General features: G+C 39.8%; 1 protein-coding gene across 2 annotated transcripts in view; it reads left to right on the plus strand.

The window, feature by feature from the left end:
- Window positions 1–23789, plus strand: part of LOC117464831 (A disintegrin and metalloproteinase with thrombospondin motifs 14) — a 55403-nt gene that overhangs the window by 10723 nt on the left and 20891 nt on the right. Inside the window, exons 3-6 of one of the 2 annotated variants that reach the window (XM_034107537.1) lie at window positions 5963–6119; window positions 9291–9487; window positions 19671–19754; window positions 22027–22183. In XM_034107537.1, the coding sequence (XP_033963428.1) occupies window positions 5963–6119; window positions 9291–9487; window positions 19671–19754; window positions 22027–22183 (595 nt within the window). The remainder of the gene's footprint in view (window positions 1–5962; window positions 6120–9290; window positions 9488–19670; window positions 19755–22026; window positions 22184–23789) is intronic. The other variant, XM_034107538.1, reaches the window with a different exon arrangement.

The following is a 23789-nucleotide window of genomic DNA, read 5'->3' on the forward strand; positions in this document are numbered from 1 at the left end:
TTTCCTTGCACTAAGCTCAAGCAGGGCCTGAGGGACTTGTTCCATTTATATATTGTGTTTGTCGTTAATGCACCTTACGGGGTATCTGCGTTAAATCACACCAATTTAACACTAGCAGTGTGTTTATGACTGCGTTTTTCTAGTGATGGCTTTAAAACAAAAAAACTCATTATTATAATGATGAATCTTATTGACCTTGTATTTGCCGGCAAAAAATGCATGAGATTGAAGGGCAGTGTGCACACTAGATATTGAGAAGAAATATTAAGAGCATTACGTCAAGAAGGCACAAACCAAAGTCTAAAGTAGAATATTTCTTAAGTGGAGGTGCTTCTGCAGGAAGTGAGCAGCAAACAAGCAGATGGAAATATCACATTGTGGGAGTAAGCCTAGGGCGCAGAATAAGACCTACAGTACTTTGAGCCTATACATAGCCGGATCAATCACAAATTATTGGCTGACATGGTTCCCACTTGTGCTTTTGAGTGTATGAGCAATCTGTTGCAGAAACCACAGTGTAGATGACAGAAGACCTGCATTGGTAAAACATGTTGACTCACACCTCTGAGACGCCTTTGAATATCACTATAGGCTGAAAGAAACAAGCCTCCCAGGCTAAACACAGGTTGTTAGGCTGTATTCAGTCAGAAATGAACACCTGTGACACTACTCAGGCCTTTATGACGGTAGTACAAACTAGGTTTTTTAGATTGAAAAGAAATCGTAGGTTGGTTTGTTGGTACCACTTTACAATAAGACTACCCTTATAAAGGATTCATAAAGGGTTTATAATTAGGTTATGAATTAGGTTGTAAACACTTTATTAATTATTAAGAACCATTTATAAACCAGTTCTAACATGTTTTGATACATCAACACAGGCTCACTATTTGGCAAGATGACTAAGCCTTACATTGGCTACTTAGCGAGAATCAACTCAGTGAGCAACAGATACCAAGGATGCTGGCTGATGAAGAAGACGAAGTAAGCTAAGTAGCCAATATAAGGCTTAGCAGTACAGATAAATGTGGGCTCACTATTTGGCAAGCAACCGGTCACAGTTGCCCTGTTTATCTCAGGTCTTATAAAAGCTTATTAATGATTTATAAAGTGATCACAACCTAAATGAATTACAAACTATTCGTAAACCCTTTATAGTCTTATTGTAAAGTGGTACCGGTTTGTTTTACTTACATTCATTGTAAATGTTCTTTTTTCAACTACTCTGTGTTCGCACATCTGAAACCAAAGCTTTGTCTGTAAGCATATTCATGCCAACACATTTCTTTTAAATAGACACATTAACAGCGGCAACTTTGTTTCACACGGCACAGCTTTCGCCTCATTTGTTACTTGCCTCAGTGTGCATGCCGCTCTGAGCAGGTGTCAGACTCCAACTGCTATTTTGCACAGCTGAAAGAAGTCTCTCTGAAATTACATTTTCAAAGATGCTCTTACCGATGTGTGCCCCGGTGAAGAGTTAGCTTTATTTGCTTTTTGTGCGTTGTCAGTCAAATTGCAGGATGCTTCACTGCCTCGAGTTTCTTTTAGGGAAATGTTTTCTCCACCGAAGTTGCAAATCTTCTAATAATCCCAGGTGTCTCACATCACATGGAGCAACCGGATGACGTATGCATCACTTCACTTATTTTTTCCAAGAAAAGCTAATCATTCTGTATGTGTGCGTCACAGCGTGCAATCTGAAACAGAAAATGAAATGTTTTGTGATGCTAATTGGTAGCACTGAATCCCAAAAATGTTTTTTAATTAGTTCCGTGTGATGTGAAGGGATATTTCGGCTTTGACTTTTGTTATTTATGACTCAAGGCACCGGTGAGGCGTAGACGCAGGATGTAATCTGACAAAGACAAAGTACGGTGTTAATGACCGATCAACTTGCATTACATCCCAAAAAATACAGATATGTTTATGTACATGCCTTCTGCTGCCTTGGTTACTTTTGCTTCCCTGGGTTTCGTCTCCCAGGCTACACATAGGCTTGCTAAACTGATTGAATGGTTGAATGACTTGTGAATATCCCTAATAGCAGAATTCAGAGTTACTGTTCTTTATGTGCTGGGCCCTTCCCTTAACGCTGTCTTGTGTTGTCTTTATGAATCAATACCTGCTGAGGGCTGAAAATATCCCAATTACGAAGTTTTAAGATGAATGTTCTATTTAAAACTAAAGATGCTATTCTTATTTATATAAGAATAGTTTAGAGTGATAAGAAACTCAGAAAAGAGGCCAGTTTTCAGATTTCCAAATCCTTTCCATATCTTCATTTCCAGTGGAATGAAGCCACAAAGACATTAACTGAACATCCAATAGTTTTTCGTCCCCTTGTAACTTCTGACAGCAAACCTACACCCTCTCAGACCCCAGCCTTCAGCATGCAGTGTACACATGTTTACATTTGGTTCCTCTGTAGGCCCTTCCAGATGCTGCTGCTCTCTCCCCTCACAGACCCGGCTTCTCTTTCCACCCTCTGCTGAAATAAGAGACCACAGAGGAAGTATTCGAGCATGTCTTACTTGGCATTTCCTGGTCAGGGGCTGGACAGATTCTTTCACTCCTCTTTGCCCTCACAGTCAAATGTCCAAACTTAAAGAGTTCACAGCGTTGGGGTTGTTAGTGCCGAGCAACAGCATGCTGAGGATTTTGAAGGGTATTTTTTTTAGACACAATGTTCTATTTACTGCACTGTATTTAGATTTCTTTTTGCAGCTGTAAATACACACACTGTTGCCAACGTCTTGTTGGTGTGCCTGCTGTATGAGTATAATGATAGGCTGCATAGATTTATCTTTTTCTTAGGAATATGTGAAATGAAATAAACTGCACTGTGCAGTGTACTCAGGAAAAACAGTTTACTTATAAAGCTTAATGCAAACAACATTGGAAACAGAGAGAAGAAATATGTCAGCTATTTATATGTTCATTAGAGAATGTAACAGAGTGTATACTTTGCCTTGGTCACACTTGGGATGTGTGTTCTTGCCTAATCAACTATTATAAACTGTAACTTTAAAATGTTTTGTATATATGTATTTTTCTTTTGGACTAAGCTCTTGGTAGAGTGTGCAGGAAACATGAGGGAACAATGTTCTCTGGACGGATGTTAACATATTTTGTTGCACAATTTGAGCAGGGATAGTCTCTATCCTCTCATGACCCAAAGGCGAAATGAGGACACATTATGGATCGAAGTCAAAGTTCTTTACAAAATTGCCCGATATTAAATCCACATACAATAAAGGCTTTAAAAATGAGCCAAGATTGTTTTTGGTAAACAACAAAACCCTTTGGTTAACTCTCATCTTGGTTGAATGTATGATATTTCAACAACACAGCAAAGAAGGCCGTCTTTTAGCATCCCACTCGCACTCTCACTTATTTAAGCAAGTTTGGTGTACAAGCATGAAACCTTGCAGCTTTTTATGTCCACAAAAGCTGATACTTACACATCTAGCATGCTAAGGAGCAACATTATGATTCATGTGGAGTCCTGTCTCTGGCCACCTGAAGAGCGAAAGTCCAGTAATCACCCTTTTGTACCTGTTTTTGTCCTCAACCTTCCTATATTCTCCCACACCACGCCGCTCCTCCGCTCCCTCCACTGGCTTCCGGTAACTGCTAGAATCCACTTCAAGACAATGGTACTTGCGTACCATGCTGCGAATGGATCTGGCCCTTCCTACATCCAGGACATGGTTAAACCGTACACCCCAGCATGTGCACTCCGCTCTGCATCAACAAAACGGCTCGCTGCACCCTCGCTGCGAAGGGGACCCAAGTTCCCATCAGCAAAAACACGTGGGTTTGCTATCCTGGCTTCAAAATGGTGGAATGAGCTCCCCATTGACATCAGGACAGCAGATAGCTTACACACCTTCCGGCGCAGACTGAAAACTCATCTCTTTCGACTCCACTTCAAGCGATAGAACTATTAACAAAGCACTTATATACTAATAAAGGGCTGGCTTATCTAAAGCCAGTTGAGTAGCACTTGAAATGTTTTTGCTCTATGAAACCTGATGTACTTATATGATTCTGTTTTCTTCAAGTTTGTATTTTGTTGGTCGAACGCACTTATTGTACGTCGCTTTGGATAAAAGCGTCAGCTAAATGCAATGTAATGTAATGTAATGTAATATGCTTGACTATGTTCGCTAAATATTTAGTTTAGTGATGAGCATGTAGGCACAGGGGATCTAAACACTAAAAAGCATTTTTAGCCTACGACACAAGCGGCAGAGTAAGCAGTATTAGTGAACTTAAAGAGTAATGTTGCATGCCTGAAAGCTAAACAATAACTTAAACCAACTTTAACAGCAAATCACAGCAGTGTGGCTGGCTGCCATGCATTGTCTATGGGAAGCTGTGTCGGCCACTCTGAGCACAACAAACTGCAGCCGTTAAGCAACATGTGGGTAATCAACATACCCGGATAGTTTTACTTTTAGCAGCAAATTATGGCCATAGAACACAGGCAGCCAATCAGTAAATAAAGTACTGAGCCTGTGGCATATTGACAGAAGGAACCATGAATTTCTCACCGCCTGAAACACATGAACACACCTCCCAGCGGCCAACATTTTTTACATTGGAAAGCTGCAGTTTGCTGCTGCTAATACAGGTGATAATTCTCCATAGATCCATTACTATAAGCAACCCCTTCCACATTGCAATTTGATACATTGCTATTTAAATATATATGGCTGCCATCTCTTTTTTTTTGGTAGGGGGCAGTGTTCAAAATAAGTGATTCTCAGTGAAATGTCACCCATTAGGTGACTTGCAAACTCGCGGATGAGGTAATCAACGTCAATAAATTTGATTATTCAAATTTGTATAGACAGAAATAATTGTGAGAGAAAGGTAATGATGTGACGTAATGGTTATTTTGGAACAATATGTGATTTAATTACATGTGTATATGTATGGCTCTTCAAAGTTTGTGTTTAAATTCAAAGCAGAGCTGGATGATGACATCCCTATGAGTCCATTTCAATATTTATCTTCAGTTCAGTCACAGGTATACAACAAAGAGGAAGTTTACTTTATGGAAATGAGTGCATCCAAATGTTTGCCTTCTCTTAAAGTGTTCTGACCATGCCACTACAGAGCTTTATCACTGCTCAGATACTGTAAAGGAGGATACAGGGAAAGCTTGTGCAGTTTATGACAAAAAGCATCCTGCAAAGAAATCACTTTTTTCTTATCCCTTTGTCACATGGGATTTAAAGTGTCAAAGCATGTGGTGTCATTAGAGCATAACTACTGTCCTTTTGTGAATCATCTGTAAATGTCAACTCATGACAGCTGTCCCTCTGAATGAAAGAGCAGGGTATTCTCCATAGCAGCCATTTATCAATGACATTCAACAAGCAGCCGGGGAGAAATCCACCGCCGAAGACGCAGGCATGACTATTTTATCCCAACCCATCATTCGGTGCTAATAAAAGAATGTTGAGCTTTGAATAAGGACCCTATGTACATTGTACTGGCTGTATACATTTGAATGGAAACAGAAAGATCACGGTTGCTGTCTGTTGGGAGTTGAAAGAAGAGTTGTAGGAAATTGCACATCAGGCCAGTTAAGAGGAAGATAGCACTTAAAATAAATTGTAAAACTTGAATGCAGCGTTGTCGGAGCTCCAGCTGAGCTTTGAATTATTTGAACAAACAAACAACATAAAGCAGATGGGAGTGTACAGCAGAATGGAGATATCGCCACTCATTATCTGTTGCAGTGTGAAATCATGGTGACACTCGAAACATCTTTGCAAAGGTCTCGTTGGTGGAGGGCCCCAAATTGTGTCTACCTGCGCCATTGCCCATATCCAGCCCTTCTCAAAATCTTTGAATTGATCAGACACACTGTAATTACTGGCTCCAGGGAAATTACCGTCCGTTTGAAGAAAGAAGGGAGCACTAATTTGAAAACCTCTTTTTCCAGGCAGGTCTGATCCGGACTGATAATGGGGAGTTTTTCATCGAGCCCCTCGAGAAAGGCCAACAGGACGTGGAAGTGAAGGGGCGGGTCCACGTGGTTTACCGCAGGTCCGCCATCAAGCGGGAGACGGGCCCTCGGAGGGAGGACCTTCACAATGAAGGTAGGCGAGGGGAAGGCCTGACGTCAGTGGAAACAGAAAGCACTGTGCGCCTGTGTGTGATTTGACTGTCTGAGAGCATGTGGGTGTGCACGTGTGAGCACAGCGGAGGCTCACTGTTGATTTGGTGCCACACCGGAGAATAGAATAAAACACCATTCTTTTAAGTGGTTTACCTGCATTTCAAGCCCCAGTGGTTTTAGCCCATTCAATAACAGCTAACTTTGAATGTGTTTCTTACCTGCTGATTCAGGCAGCCATTGGTTTTAGTTCATTTCCATATGATATGAAATTCTATTAGCATAATCCTCAAACCAACTTTGTGAAAATCAAGTATTTTAAATGTAGCAATGATACCCAAACTTAAACTATCCTTGCTTCTTTACTTTGCCTTCCTTTTTTGATGCATTATGTTTTCTGGATTGTCTGACCGTACAGACATCCGTGTCTAATTCTTGTAAACACGGTATCTAAATAACACCTGCAAGACATTTTCTTCAAGTTTGGCATAAACATCCACCCTTGGATACATTCCTTGAATGTGGTGGTCAAAGGTCACTGTGACCTCAGAGCATACATTTATGGCCATAACTCACAAACCATTATGCTAATGTTAACAATTTCCCTCACAGTAAAGGACCCAATTCAAAATATATGCTTGTGTAGCTTCATGTGTGTTAGTTTCATAAACAGGCAAACGATTGGTAACACCATCACCATAACAACCAGGTAAAGGGTAAAACAATTAGTACTAGCTTTAACAAAAACATAGTTAATCTCACAAAAGTTTAGCACTAACTCTTATAATGACAACAACAAATGTAAAATTGAAAAGAAAGAAGGTATTCTGGTGCCTGCTGATTTATCTATCTTCTGAAGTTAAGTAAATGAAAGCGTGTACAATTGCACTTTAATCAGAAAAGCAAGATCACATTATTTGCATTTACAGGAAGTTGCAAACTGATTTGGTCACTTAACCCAACTTTTGGTACTGTCCTTAAACTCTGCAGCTTTTAAACTCATATGACTGCTCTGTATTTATTAGGCAGATGTAGTGCTCCTAAAACCAGCTGGTAAAGTGAGGAATTCTGGGCTCCAGTGGTAGTAGTGGGGACAGGGGAGGATGGGGGAGCCAATGAGAGAGACCCAACCCGATTCCATCATGAATTCCTTTTCTATTCCTTCCTTTGTGCAACAATAGCTTGAGCATCTGGAGGATAAGTCTCACTCACTGATTCATTCAGTCTCCCAGCATCTTTTCATTTTCCTCTTTGAGCTCAATTTTAAACAAGTCACTCTTTCACATTTTTCTAAACCTAATTCTATTTTACCACTCCCTAATTCTATTTTACCACTCCCTTTTCATTATAACTTTATAGAATGCATTATTCTATAAATGTATGAATTTGCATATAATAATAATAACTTGGATTTCTATAGCGCCTTTCATAATACCCAAGGTCGCTTTACAAGGAATAAAGTATAAACAAACATAACAAACATAACAAAACAAAACAAAAGGCAGTCAGACGAACAGTTAGACAAAACAACAAATAGATTTGGGGCCAAAGTCCTTGGCAGACAGATGGGACTTGAGGGCCCTTTTGAAGGCGTCAAGTGTGGGGATGTTGCAGATCTCCGCAGGGAGAGCGTTCCAGAGAGTGGGGGCTGCCATACTGAAGGCTCTATCCCCGAAGGTTCACAGGTTGGTGCGGGGGGCCAGAGTCTGAAGACCGCAGGTTCCGGGGGCATGTGGGAAGAACAGCGAGCCAGCTAGCAACTAGCACCATTAGCTAGAAAGTTGCTGCCATTTTAACCTTTTCCATGACAGCTTCTGTACCTGCGCAAAGCACTTTCAGTCGCCAGCCATCTCTGCCCACTGTTATTAATGGAAGAAAGCATTGATGGCTGCTTTTTGTGCTTTTTGTGCTTTTGAACAAATTCTCACTGTTATGAAATCTTTTTTTACACATGTTTTATTTGTCAGATTCTTGTCCTGCTTAAAAAGCCAATGTCTCAAGTGAGCTCTCATTTTATTTTTCTCTCTCCATGCTAAATTGTGTGGTATTACTTAGCTTAACTGCTCTGGAAATAATTATTTTGTTTAAAGCTTTTAAAAAACAGTTTTTCAGTTGTTGAACTCTTCTACACCTGGTATAAATGTGTTGCTTTTCATTTGCATGTATCTGTTCACCTTTTAGTTATTTAGAATAAATTGCTTCTGAAAATACTTGCATAAGATAATGTTTCATGACTCTATTTGCATCTGGCAGGCTTGAACTACAAATGTCTTATAGATTATAATAATAATATATAGCTTCAAGCAATATCACAAGCCTTTAAGATTCATGAGCCAAGTTCACATTATTACATTATTTTAATTATGAATAAAAGTTCAGTGTTACTGAGGAATGTAACGGTTTGATTATTGTTTGCCAAGAGGCCATCCAAAATGAGAATTTCTGCATAATATTGCTTCAGAGATGTAGCTATTTTAATGAATATCTTCCAAAGAAAATTCTATTTATAGCACCTATGGTGTGTTTCTCACATAATAGACAATTTTCAGATTGACGAATATACGTTGAACCTGTGGATCATTGCATCTCACTTATTACTTTTCCCATCTGATGTTATTGACACTTCATCTCCAGAGATCTTGGCCATCTCACACTTTCTGCCCCATCCTGAATCTGTGAAATCCAATTTCACACGTTTCCTTGTTTCTCTGACGAGCGTTTCAACTCAGCATACTGTGTGCATGGATATCACCACGACAGAAAAACAGCTGAAGTGCTTTATGACATGGATTAATGTTGTTTGGAACTGGTGCGACTCAGCTGGGATTGGTGCTATGAATGCTCATATTATAGTTAGGCTTAATGTGGGGCTTTGAGGAAATACACTTATCACTCTGTAGGCCAACGATTTACGAGTCTGAGGGGAGTATTTTGATTAGAGATCAAGTGATTTAGAAAATATAAAGTCCTCAGGCCTGTAGATAGCCCCAAAGGATTCCTCCTGCGCATCCTGAGAGTCAAAGACAGAAGTTTGTTTTATTTCACAGACATAAATCACACCACAGAAGCTGAAGTTAGAGTAGACATATCATAAATGCCTCGGATTCCAAAAGTCTGTTCACTGACTTGTTTATGTGCTGCTCATATTTTTCAGTGACAGACTTCGGGATTGCAGACCTTCCTGTGGCTCTGGATCTCGTCGAACATAAACTGTCTGAGTCCGAGCGAAAGAGGAGGCATGCGAAGAAAGACGACTACAACATCGAGGTGCTGCTGGCTGTGGACGACTCGGTGGTGCGTTTCCACGGCAAGGAGCACGTGCAGAATTACGTTCTCACTCTCATGAATATAGTAAGTCTATTGTGGCGTTTGTATAAGATACTGATCAAACTCTCACCAACGACTTTTTGTTTATGCCTATTCCCAACATGAAATATCCAGGCCAGCAACTAACCATCCAAACTTTCCTTTCAATCCAAACTTCATAGATATGTAAATCACTTTTTACATAAAATAAAGCAAGAAAAGCTGCAGAAAAATGACTGACACAATTAATCTGTTCTCAAAACTGTTGCAGCTCTATAAATATCCCTTCTTGATGTAAAAATGCTGCTTATTTTGGTGATCTTCTACCTATGGAAGTTTTCTTTCCTCTTATAGCTGTCTGAGATCAGACCTTGCTACACTGCTCTCTCCGGACGTTTATGGATTACTGATGAGAGGTGAACAAATAATTCTCAGCTCATTCATTACGGGTTCCACCAGCTCCTACCACCATAATCTGCTTAATGGGACCAAATCCCTCAAGTCAGATTTTCACAGGGTGCTGGTTTCACTCTGTAACAGTTACCATTTGGACCCTGCATGGTGGTCTGATTAGCTGCACTAGACCAATTAGAAAGTTGAGTGTGTGAGCCAGTCATGGAAACAAGCACCAGGAGTTCCAAGCTGCTGAAATGAAATTATGTGTTTATTTAATTGGGATATAATATACACATTCTATGACCAAATGTCTTTGGCAGGGAGAAATGTCTAATTTTAATGACCTTGACTGATTATAATTGTGAAGTGACTGCAAAAGTGTAGTCATCAGTCCTTGGTGTGTAGTGCTCTCTGATAAGCACTTCAGATCTGGCAAGGAGGATCAGTTCATGGAAGACCTATGGATGAAATTGTGTTATTAAGGGAGAGTAAGGTTCCAGGAATAAAAGAGCAGTTTTAAACAAACGAGGGGTCAAAACTCTTTAGTTCCACTCGTAAGCCACAAGCTTGCTGTGTCTGAAACAGCTCTGCCCACTCAAATCCCTCTGAATCCCTGCTCCGTGGCTGCAGAATGTGTAGTACCACCTGGAGAAACTCTCCCTGAGAGATTGATTACTGGACATCCTGTCTCCGCAAAGCCAAGGTGACTGCTGAGGTGCCTGCCGCATATTGGCTGTGTTGTTTGAGCGTGGACCCGGTTTTGTCCACGTCGATGTGATGCTGTACACAAGCCAGGGACACCTAGCGCCTGTAGCTCACAGCTGCTACTCTCATTTTCAACCAAAACAGTCCGATCCCAGCCCTCTGTGTGCTCCTCCTGGCCTTGTAATTATCCCAGTATAGGTGGGACTCTCCAAAAAGGAAAATATGCAATTTCAGTAATTACAAAAGTTATCATGGAACTTTGTATCATGCTATTATTTGATGCTGTTCTCATTTTTCAAAGGCATCTGTGTTTCAGGTCCAACACAAACATGTGTATATAGGTCAGTATATACCAGTCTAGGATTTTGAACTTGTAACAAATCTGGGAGAATTTAGGGTCACTTGAGTGTTCTTTAGAGCATTTATTGACCTGAATGGGCTTCTGTGAATGGAATATTTGCTTAAATGCCTTGGGTGTAACCCCGCGTCCCAGTGCAAATTTGGACTTAAGCCAAGATAGCATTTCTTCAGTGACAGAGATTTTGTTCTGTAAGGTCATACTTTTTAAGCGGAGAAAGCTAAGGGGCTACCTTACCTGTTAGTGTATTAGCAAAAAGTAGCATTCTATTATTCAGTGTGCAATATCTGAATTTTAATGAGCATGCACAAGGACAAATATACAAAAAAAGACTGAAAGACATCTCTGGGTTTGGAGGCTGGAGAACCTCACAGTTAAGATACAAATCAAAGTCAAAAACTGAATTTAGGTGTTGCTTTAGCTATCACATCTCTTTTTAAATCTAAAAATACAAGGCACGATTTTGACATAAAACTTCAGTAAAAAAGAAAATTAGTGCCGTTAGATGCTTTTATAGTCATTTTGGGGTATACAAGCAGAGGAGCTATTTAGAAAGAAAGAGTTGTTTGTTACTTAGTGCTGGCCATTTACTCAACTTTGTTTTTGTTCACATCATTCTCATAAGAAAATATTTCTGAATCGTAGAATCCAGGATTGGGACAAGAATCTTATTTTTATACCAGAGCTTTTTGTCAGTATTCTTAAAGGAATGGTCCACTCATTAGATAATTAATCAAAACTTCAGTATTTAGTGAAACGTTATGTTTAAACCATACCCTGAAGAAATCAGCGATATTCCCCGGTAAATAATGATTTTATAGCTCTTTTTTATCAAGACCTGTATATTCCGTCTGGCCGCCGCCATGTTTGCCATTTTCAGTAGTCACGTGATGGTCGTGACGTCATCCATGCGTTCACTTTGTCAACACACGGAAATATGGTGGAGTATTTCAGTTCGGACTCGTCAGCAGAGGAACAAGTTTTGACCAATGTGAAGAGATTGGATGGGGGAATTCACCCATACATATCAGTATGACAATACGACACCCACTGTCCTTAGACCCTCACATCGTACAAGGAAAAACTTCCGAAGAAAACCCACAGTTTAAAGGGAACATGGGAGAAACCTCAGGGAGAGCAACAGAGGAGGGATCCCTCTCCCAGGACGGACAGACGTGCAATAGATGCCGTGTGTAAATTGAAAAGATAATACATTTGCAACATAGGTAGTCCAAATGTTTGGAAATGCATGTGTGTATAATGGGAAGATGATATAAGATACTATATGTATGCATGTAGTACCACCCTTGCTAGCGATTCCCTCTCTAGTTTAGCATACTCAGCTTCGTTGTCCCTGGCCATAGAATCACGATTTTATGGGGCCAGAAAAACTGGGGGGAAATACACACTAGCCGGTACTACGCTATATGGAAAGGCCACCAAAAACTGTCCTGGCCTGGACGTTAAAACGGGGCTAGCCGCTGCAATGGAAATGCGCTATAACATACCTTATTCTTACTCCGAGCACTACTTCTGCTCCTCCGTCGCTTCACACTTGCAGAGGGCGATTTCTCTACTGGCCGAACTGGTGTCCTGGTCGGTGATGACACCAGAAAGACCGATGGTACTGCATCTCCATTGAGTAATGGTTGTTCTTTAAATCCCATGTTATGTTTGATCATACTCTCGGAGTAGTCGTCCGGAAATGTGAAATGTTCGCTGCATACATGAGCCTGTAAATCTCTCGGTTCGGGCCGGTGTTCCGGTTTAACTGGTTCCCCGATCAACTGGTTGACAGATGTGGAGGCGTGGCCTTCGACTGAAATACACATTTCGATCGCTTCTTCTGTCGTTTACATACATCTTTTGGTATATTTGGCTGGATAGGAACACTTTGATGCACATTCAGTACCAGTGTGTGAGGTTGTGGTTACGATGGCGATGTCCGGACGCGAACAGCGAGGACTACAAAAAGAAAAACGAGTTGACATGGGCATGTCTGTTCAAAACATTGCGAGCTCCAATAAATCATTTAAACCAGCTATTGTTGTCAGACTTATTACTGAATATCGTTCTTAATGTGATACCAAGTCCATCTGATACCTGTGTACACCTTCAGACAGCCTCCAAGTGAAGCACACGTTGTTTACTCACAGTTTGAAAGCAGCGTGGAGAAGTCTTCAGCTGTGTTAAGCTGTGATCCGCTCGAATAAATCCTTAAAACCAGCTATTGTTGCCCGAATTATCACTGAATATCGTTCCTAATGTGATACCAAGTCCATCTGAGACCTGTGTACACCTTCAGACAGCCTCCCAGTGAAGCGTACGTTGTTTACTCAGAGTTTGAAAGCAGCGTGGAGAAGTTTTCAGCTGTGTTAAACTGTGACCCTCTCAGGTAAACTGTGATTCGCCCATGGGAAAATGGGATCCGCCCAGATTAAACTGTGTACATCTTCTGTGGCTATCTACCAGCGATCATGTTTAATATGAAAGACACACACATACATCCCTTATAAAAACGGCATTCTGCAGCACTCATCCAGATCACATGTGACTGTTAACTCGTTTTGCAAAGATAGCAGCAGAAATGTCATTGCTGCGTGTGCAGGGATATTTAGACTTGAAAATGCTGATGGGTCATTAATCTTGGTCTCGGCAAACAATATTAGGAATCTTCTATTCCAACTACATAATATTCAGTGTCCATCGACATGAAAATAACAAAAAGGTTCATGCTGGACTCAAACCCGAGTCCCAACAGCGAAAGTCACTCCAGCCCTGCACGTTATGAGTGCGCCACGGATCAACACGATACTTCCCAGAGAATCAAAAATAAAATAACAGTGTTCAAAACACTCACGTCAATTACATTACATGACATTGCATTTACCTGACACGTTTATCTAAAGCGACTTACAATAAGTGCATAAGACCAAGAAGATACAAACTTGAAGAAAACATAATCATAAAGTACATCAGGTTTCATAGAGCCAAAACATTTAAAGTGCTACTCAACTGGCTTTAGATAAGCCATTCCGTTATTAGTATATAAGTGCTTTGTTAATAATTCTAACGTCAATAAATCCTTTACAAACTATTCTTGTTGTCAGTCTTACATTTGTATCATATATCGTTATTAATATGATGTCGAGTCGATTTGATACCCGTATAAACAAGGATATCTGATCTCGGTGGGTCTTAATGAGGCTTGATACAGACCTCAGTCAGTATACTATATTATAATATGTATATTATGGCTTAAAGTGTACATACATTCGCTCACATTATAAATGATGGTCGGGTTGCATTTTTCTGGAACTTTTTAACAAGGTTAATCTAAAATGTTGTAGTGTGGTGGTTCGATATGTCGTGTTGATCCGCGGCGCACTCATAACGTGCAGGGCTGGAGTGACTTTCGCTGTTGGGACTCGGGTTTGAGTCCAGCATGAACTTTTTTGTTATTTTCATGTCGATGGACACCGAATATTATGTAGTTGGAATAGAAGATTCCTAATATTGTTTGCCGACCCATCAGCATTTTCAAGTCTAAATATTTCTGCTGCTATCTTTGCAAAACGAGTTAACAGTCACATGTTATCTGGATGAGTGCTGCATAATGCCGTTTTTATAAGGGATGTATGTGTGTGTCTTTCATATTAAACATGATCGCTGGTAGATAGCCACAGAAGATGTAACACAGTTTAATCTGGGCGGATCCCATTTTCCATGGGCGAATCACAGTTTACCTGAGAGGGTCACAGTTTAACACAGCGGAAGACTTCTCCACGCTGCTTTCAAACTGTGAGTAAACAACGTGTGCTTCACTGGGAGGCTGTCTGAAGGTGTACACAGGTCTCAGATGGACTTGGTATCACATTAAGAACGATATTCAGTAATAAGTCTGACAACAATAGCTGGTTTAAATGATTTATTGGAGCTCGCAATGTTTTGAACAGACATGCCCATGTCAACTCGTTTTTCTTTTTGTAGTCCTCGCTGTTCGCGTCCGGATATCGCCATCGTAACCACAACCTCACACACTGGTACTGAATGTGCATCAAAGTGTTCCTATCCAGCCAAATATACCAAAAGATGTATGTAAACGACAGAAGAAGCGATCGAAATGTGTATTTCAGTCGAAGGCCACGCCTCCACATCTGTCAACCAGTTGATCGGGGAACCAGTTAAACCGGAACACCGGCCACATTTCGCTAGCCACTGCCTCCGAATGTACTTCTTATGCTTACCTTTTGGCAACAGATGGAACCGAGCATTCCGTGGATTGTTCCTATCCGAATTATGGCAATATTTCGCGATACAGTGAGGCATATTTGAAGAGAGAAACTACAGTAAATAACATGGAGATCAATGTGTCTTCGAAAACCAAACGCATGGATTACGTCACGTCCGGGAAATGGCGGCGCCCACAGTGTTGATGTTATTTCGGTATATAATCAGTTTAAAATCACTGATAATGTCATCGGATTAAAAAAAAGAGACTGGCAGAGACTGGTCTGTTTTATCGGATGATAATTTTTAAAAAATGAGTGTCATGAGCATACCATTCCTTTAAGAAAATAAGAAGCCACAGAGACACCCCAGGTGAATAGGGTAATTTTTTTTAACTTAAAGGTATCAGCTAGAAATTTCTTACAGTTAATTACTTACAATAAGGCAATTGTTTTTTGTATTACAAGTTTTCAGAAATAGCATGTTTAAATATGAAAATTATCCATTATCTCATTAAATATGCACACATTTTAACACATTTCAGGAATCGAAATCTGAACTTTGGATAAAGACGGTTAAAAATTCTTGTTTCATTTTGTAGTCATATTAGTATCTAAGGCTTTTACAGAAGGGATATTGGATATCTCTTTTTATCACTCCATAAATCAGAAAATACTGTCAACAGCCCTACAATACCAATTTTCGCCATGTTTTTAGGTATTCTTTCACACACACACATACGGGTATTGGGCCGAGGGCGACACCGTACTTCCGGTATCCGCCATTTCACGCGAGGTGCAAGCAGAATATCATAGTCTATTGCCTTAATCAATATCTAGTCAACTCTAAAATACCACATATATGCAATGGCATGATAATATTATTGTGACAAGTGGGGTATTCACCTGGTGTTTCCAGAAATTAGACGTAGATGCAGCCAAAATCGACGAAGGCCACTTTCGAGGGTAGTTTTTCCATACATCTGCAGGCAGTCTGTAAGGGCAATCCGACAACCCACACAGCTCTAGTTTACGCTGGTAACGACCTAGAGCACACCCCTCAAGTCCAGAGATGTAATCCGAAGACATGCAGCGATTTCTTCGGTCGTTAATTCAGAAAAAAAACCTAGTGCGCTCTGCCTGGCTACGTTAGCTAGCTGTTTATATTTGCACCTCCAGGAAAATGGCGTATTTATATATATATAATATATATATATATATATGGCGCGCGTTGCATTGTGGGTAGCTCGTGATGTCACTGTGTGTGAAAGAATACAATGTTGCATAATTCAGGCTATGAATGATATATGAACAAACCCTTCAGTAAAACCCTTCATAATATTGAAAGGAATTTAACTGGAAGGTTTGGTGTATGTACGTGCTACTGAAGTTGAAATTTCGAACTCAGACTAGGAGAAAAAACTCATTTTGAGAAAACAACCTTTAAAGATTGCAATGAGGCACTAGCTAAACCCTCCTGTTCTTTGGATGACAGCTTGCGCATCAACGCACTCCGTGAAGGTATTTCATGTTCGGGGTCATTTGTTTTTTGTATAACCTTGCTTCGTGCAAGTGACAATTGTTGTCGTCTTCTCTGTGAACGTTTTTTTCGCCGTTCTTTTGCCATTTTGAGATTTCAATTTCTAGCGGAAAGCTAACCATGAAGTGTTTTAGCACACCACGTGACGCATCTGAACGAATCACGTTGTCAGAAATTGACACCAGCCAATGAGATTTTGTTTCTTGGTTTAAGACCCCTTTGTGCTTTCACGATTGGTTGCTGATACAAAGGAATTGACCATATTTGGATCCGATGAGATTGTGCAGGAGAGAGACAGCTTTCTAACGATATCTCTGTTGACATGGTGCACACAGCGGTCACGGTACTTTATGTTACGTTAGAATGCTAACTTTTGGTGAATTTAGGAGAAATCTACAGACGCAAATAGACAAACTATAGTAAAATAAACACTTAAATGTGTATTTTGTACGTTTTCCTTCCAAAAGCCTGAAAACATGTTATAGAATCAAAATAGCACAACATCTCAAAATTGACCAGTAGGCCTACTTGAAAAACGATGTTTTTGCCTGTCTCGCATTAAAAGAAGGATGACAACAATAACTTTTTGTTAAAACATTTAGGTTTAAATTCTTTATTAAAACATTTTGTTTCAAACCATCTTGAATAAAATGAATGGAAATACATTTTAGGCAGTTCCATTTATGCACACTTCATCTCTTAAGTAAAATGGCCTCAGGGTATCAAAGCCTGCTTTTAAACCCAGTGACATAATTCTCGTGTGACAACCACGAGCTGTTCTCATAAGGTTGGGGCTAACTCTGTTGGTGAAAACCGGAAAGATATAATAATATTTTTAACAGTTTCTGAAGAGATATGGTGGTATCCAGGGAAAGCTTGCTTAAGAAGGAGATGGATAGATGCCTGTCATGGACCAAACCAAAAGAAAGACACTGACAGAAAGGACATGACTCAGTGATCTCAGAAGGATTTTGGTTGTAAAAAGTTAAGATCAGAAGTGGACAGATGGATGAGACACAAAGCACTGGGGGAAACAGGCGTGGTGTTTTTCTTCTATTTTATAAAGCCATATTAAAACTTACACACACTTCCAAAGATGAGTCTTGGGCTCCAGGGGGGGGATTCATTCCTTTGTTTTTTAGTTCTCAAATCTCTCAGTGTACCTTTTTACAACTACATCAATAAGAAAAAAAGTTTGTTTCACTAAAATGATTGCCTATTAAAGTTCTCAGTGAGGCTAGCATCTGGGAAAGTTATGTTTTATGTTTTTGTAGGAGGATGCAGATCCACAGAAGAGCTGATTCTAATTAAAGCCCTAGAAAATTGTTGAGATTTTTAGTTCAGATATTTTGAAAAGCCATTGTGTAACTTATGATACTAATAATTGATGTTCCATGCTGCTATATTTCAGCTAATGTTTTCGACTTAATTGCAAAGTTCACAGGTTTTTTAAAGGTATTTATAGGCGAGAGGGCCTTTATTAGAGGGGAAAACAGAGGGGTGGACATTGCTTGAAATGTTCTGCCAGTTTGGGATTGGAAAACCGTCTTACTCGGCAGCGGTAAACCACTGAGCTACCTGGTGGTACAGTTATGTTATCAGGCATAACAAAAGCATCACAAATGCATTACAGGCTAAAAGTGGTTATGTGTCACTCGGAAGCCCAATTGAGAAATTAAAGCAAAACAGTTTAATTCACAACATGGCAGAAACGTTTTGAGAGTCTTTAGTCCTCAGGCATGTGTGTAAAATGAAAATCACATGAAATTAAAAATAGCTGATCTCCTGCTGGCCAGGGGAAAAAAAAAATCGAAAATGTTTGGTATGTCCTTAAAGATGAGAGCAATTACACTTTATTTTGTGCCCTGCATATTGCACACATGATGAACAATATGATAAATTATACACAGATTTTGAATGAACTATTTTTCGAGGTTGTAACATAACATATCATTTTTATTTATGAGTGTGTCATAGGCAGTGTTGATCCACGTGCCTTAAAATACCCGTCGTAAACATGTGTTTCCTCTTAGTAACAAGTTCAGTTGAGAAATGTGTGGGTGCTTTGTGAAGCTAAATGACTCCATGTTTACCCCCTAAGAATCGCCTGGTTTGTTAATTACAATCCATAACCAACTAAATGACTTTTGAAAATGCACTCTTTATTTTCCTCTTAACTTTATTTATAAACCGCAAAGCGAAGCAGTTGATTGACTAGGGCCCTGGATGAGTGACGACATTTGGCGAAAACACACTCAAAAGGAAATTAGACTTGAATGGGATCCTAGCTTAGCCCTGGGTTAAATATTACATTCCACAGCATTATTATAAAAGCCATATAGCAGTCGACACATTTCAAGGTCAGGCTTCTTTGCCACTGCATAACAACACTGGTTTTATTGGATGGTTGTCAATGTTTTAATTGATGTCATCATGATGCCAATTTTGTAGTAAGAGAGGGAAAAAACATCTTCTTTGTTTGAATAGGCTGATGATGGATGCTTTACCTCAGAAACTAAATGTTTAGAAAAGGCAACTTATACTGTAAGCATCAAGTGTGTTTTTACTTGCCACTAAGCAGATATCTGATACAAAATGTCTGACTTCCCAAAGAGAGGTGAATCAGTTATCTTTGTACTGTGTTTCTGATGAAGACTTAATTCATCCATGCAGCACAGACTACAAAGGGCGTGACTTGTTCTTCTGTGTGCTTTTGATTACGCCTGGTATAAAGCACACACAGTATCCGAGCCACATGGGCTCACTGTGTGCAGTTTGGTAATATCCGTCGACAGATATTTGACAACACTATTTATTTCCAACCTTTTGATGCCAGTTGATGCCTTTGATTTGCCCCCATAATTTTCTTCTTCAGTCCTTTTACAAATGTCAAAAACTAACGATGAACCAAAATGGCCTGTAAATGGTCTGCAGGCTCTTAATTGTTATTGGTCACCTTATCCCTCAGGTCAGTGACAGAACATGTCTCTTTTCTTTCAGGTTGATGAAATCTACCATGATGAATCTTTGGGAACCGACATCAATGTTGTTCTTGTTCGCATGATAATGGTCGGGTACCGACAGGTGAGCTACATCACACATCAATCATAAATGTACATTCCCAGTAGGTTATTAACAACTTACAGAAACATCACATGAAATAGTCTACCTTCCCATACTCTTCCCATCTGTCTCTATTCAATGGCTTCATAATGCCAGACACTTTATCTTCTTTCTGTGACAAAAGATGGCTTAATACATTGAGGTCATGTTTATTTCTTATAACCAAAAATAAACAGTTTTGCCTTTTTGCCCAGAGTTACATAAGAAGATCAATGCCACTCTCATGTATGTACAGCAGGTGTGTAGTTGGAGCCAGCAGGCGGTTAGCTTAGCTTAACACAACAACTAATAAATGGAGTTAAAATAGCTAGCTTGAATCTCCAAAGGCTAATATGGCTACAACGTATTAATTAGTTAGCTTTAGGGTTGCTGGTAGGCCGTTTTGTTTACTGTTAATTGGAGCCAGGCTAACTATTTCCCCATATTTCAAGTGTTTTGCCAAGCTAAGCTAACCAACATAGCTGTTTCTCTGTTTTGAATGTGTGTGTGCTGCTGCTCAAATTTGGATTTATAGTGGATTTATAGTGACCAGTTACTTTGGGTACTGCAAAAGCTGGTCTCTCTGTTTTTTGTGTGCTTGTTAATGCAGTTATTTTATCTGTCATAGCTCTCTACCAAAAAAATGTGAAATTGAGAGCCCTAACATAATTAGGGGAGTCTATCTGGTCATAGTTCAAATTTGACACCGAAAGAAAAAAAAGAGAGACAGAAAAAAGTGTAAGATCACATTTTGGATTTATTTTGGGGCCCTCTGGCTGGTTTGGGGCTCTTAGCAGCGTATGATCTGATTGTGCCTCGGGCCACTGTTTGATTGACAGATGAACACTTGTGAATAACACAACAGCAATTGCGTCAAACACTGAAGGGGATGCAAAAAAACATGTAAACACATTTCAACTCAGCGCCAAAGTTAAATTAGGGTTAGGATTAGGGTTAGAGCCACTGCTCAGCACTGTATATTGCAAATTAGCCAGGAGGGATCTGAATGAGATCCATGATATTATGTGTTTGTAATAATAGATGCAGAGCTGAGAGCACACACATGTTGAGAAGTCACATCTGGCTTTTATTACTGTAATTAAATATTAATTAGATGCTGGCTGTTTTGACAACAGAAGAGCTATAAAGCAGTATTTTCGAATTCATTTTTGGTATGTAGATGCACGTAGAGAATGGGTTTTACATAGAAGTTACAAAGATAAACAAACAAATGTATCCATATGAATGGATTTATTTGTCTGTTGCTATTGTATGAAACCTTTTACATATTGGGTTGTAGGCTGGATGCATAAATATAGTAAGGAGTCAAGATGGAAAATAAATTTTGAGCAGCGTGACTCCAGTGAGTTTATATCCTGTCGTGCATTTTAATCCACATTACTGAACGACTGCCTGGAGATTTGGTATTTTTCATATTAGTTATCTTGTCTGGTTGCCAAAGCAGAGATATTGTTTACACAGCACCAATTAGATGAACTCAATGTGTTGAATGTGTCACAATGGCAGAAGAAAGACACATGTTTTGCTGGACCTACCCTCTGGTATAAGCTCTGTTGTTGTCACACTATTTTATCCTTGACTTGTTTTTAATTTGGCTGCATCTTCAGAACATAGAAAACTATTTCCACATTTTATGCTATTTCAGTTTCCAACAGCAGTTTCCACTTGGAAATCATCCGCCTGCAGTCGTTCTTCAATGCTACAGATGGCTGTTTTTATGTTCCCAATGTATTTTCTGCGCTATTTGAGATATTTCCTGCCGAGTAAAAACATTACTATCTCTCCATGTCCATTAGGAAGATAAATGTGGACCCTATTTCACCTCCTATGTTGCTTCGCAGTATCACAAAAGATGGACATTTTTTTATAACTCTTAAAACTGTGTATTATTCTACAATGGGTAGAAAGGAGTGACATTGAGCTGAAAAATATGTTATACTGACAGTAATTATATGAAATAATTGAGCCAACACATTTTCTCATATAACAAACGTCATGACTAATTAAACACAAGCTTTCATTAGAAGTAATACCTATAATCCCAACGTAAAAACCTGCAGTCTGTGAACTATTGCCCCAGCTTTTGCTTTGAGTCTGATCTTTTGTCACGGTTAAGAGTACCTGAGAAGTAGCATGGGGTAACCTTTCATCATATTCAAAGTAAAAGTACATGCACATCCGAACAAATGTTGGAGTGGTAAAACTTTGTTCCTGCTCTTTGTATTTCTTGCAGTCTATAAGCCTGATTGAGCGTGGCAACCCATCCCGCAGCCTGGAGCAGGTTTGTCGGTGGGCCAACACGCAGCAGCGCCGGGACCCTGACGACGACGAGTACCACGACCACGCCATCTTCCTCACAAGGCAAGATTTTGGTCCCGCAGGTATGCAAGGTACTGTATTTTTCTCGATCGAGGACTGTGCAGACTGAGTGCTGATATCTGCTTCCATTCACAAAAGGGGTTGGCTTCAAGTCTTGCCCAGGTAAGGTCAAAGGAAACATAGACGCGAAGGCTGCAGATAAGGTCAAAAACCCAACTCTGCTTAGGGCAAGCTCGCAGGAAAATAAATACTCATTATCTTTCCAACACCTTGCTGACCTTGACATTGATGCCACCCTGGATATGAACAATTGAGATTGATTTTCTTCAAGAAGGTTTTTTTTGGCATGTAGAGAAAAACAGAAATGATTGTTAATTTCTGATTTATGTAAACTAACTGTTTTTTTATATTTAGTTGTGTGAAGTTCAGTGTGAACTCATCTCTACTTACTCCTAATACCCCATGTATGCAATCGTTTGGAGGAGTTTCTTAACATACATGTTCAGCGTTTGTCTCATGCTGTATTTCTTCTTTTCAGCCCTTCAAAACAATATTTGAAGCGAGCAGCAAAACTGCCAGAGAATCTTGGTCCCGAATGAACAAACATCCTCTGTGCTCAAGTTCAATATTTAGCATTGACCTGTGTGTATTTTTAACTTTTAAAGCACACGTGTCATGTTTAGAGGATAACCTAAGGCTACCTGGTTTGCTTGTCACACCTCCAGATGTTGCCATAGCTGCTGTTGTGTTATGTTCATAACAAGCGCGGTTTCTATGGCACCTTGCGCTGTGTTGGGCTGGGTCCGACGCTGTGTCTCAGGGTCACGAGCAGACATCACACTGTCTTGTCAAAGTTTAGCTGTAAGATGATAGATTCTATATCCAAATACTGACATTGTGGCTTTGGGATAAGGAGAAGAGAAATCTGTTCAGTTTGTGGAGAAGCTGCAAAGCAAATAAACTGAATAAAGGTTTGTACACAGATAATACACTGTGATCAATTCTTGTGAATGACGTCAAGTGTTTTTGAAATGCTCTCTTTGCCAAGGACTTAATTGCCCATCAGTTGCTTTAGTAGTTTATCAACCAGATGACAGAGAGCACCTCTCTCCTCACTCATGACATCAGCAGTAGAAACACATTTTTGACCCCTAGCTGTTGCTGCTGCACCTTAACGCTTCAATGTGCAAAGCCTCCCTTGATGGGAACCCATTCTGCATTGTATTGAGTTTCTTTTATCTGCCTTTCAGATAAAGGTCCACACTGCTTTCATGTTTTGCTTCATTGCAGCATCAAATATGCCTATGTTGTTGTCATTTAGAAAAAAGCAGCTGGATCAGAAACTGGCCTTCATAAACATCATCATATCACACTGTAGCAACAAAAGAAAAGCTCTGCTATGGCTGACCAGCTGCAAACATTTCTCTTTTTCAACACCATCAAAATATCCTGATGCTTTTTAAGACTGTTCATCGCTGGCTGTCTGTCTGCTGAATTTCTGCTTTTTACCTGCATGCCAAAAAAAGGTCTTCAGACGGTCAGAAAGCATGAAAATGATCTGTAAAGCCGCCAAAAGGAGGCCAGAACAAGGGTGCTTCTGAACCAAACCAAAATGCTGAGCTGAATCGCTGCACACCTCTTGATCGGGTCATGTTTAATGTTTGTGCTTTGCTTAAA

This window comes from Pseudochaenichthys georgianus, chromosome 19 (genome assembly GCF_902827115.2).
Source record: "Pseudochaenichthys georgianus chromosome 19, fPseGeo1.2, whole genome shotgun sequence".
NCBI lineage: Eukaryota > Metazoa > Chordata > Actinopteri > Perciformes > Channichthyidae > Pseudochaenichthys > Pseudochaenichthys georgianus.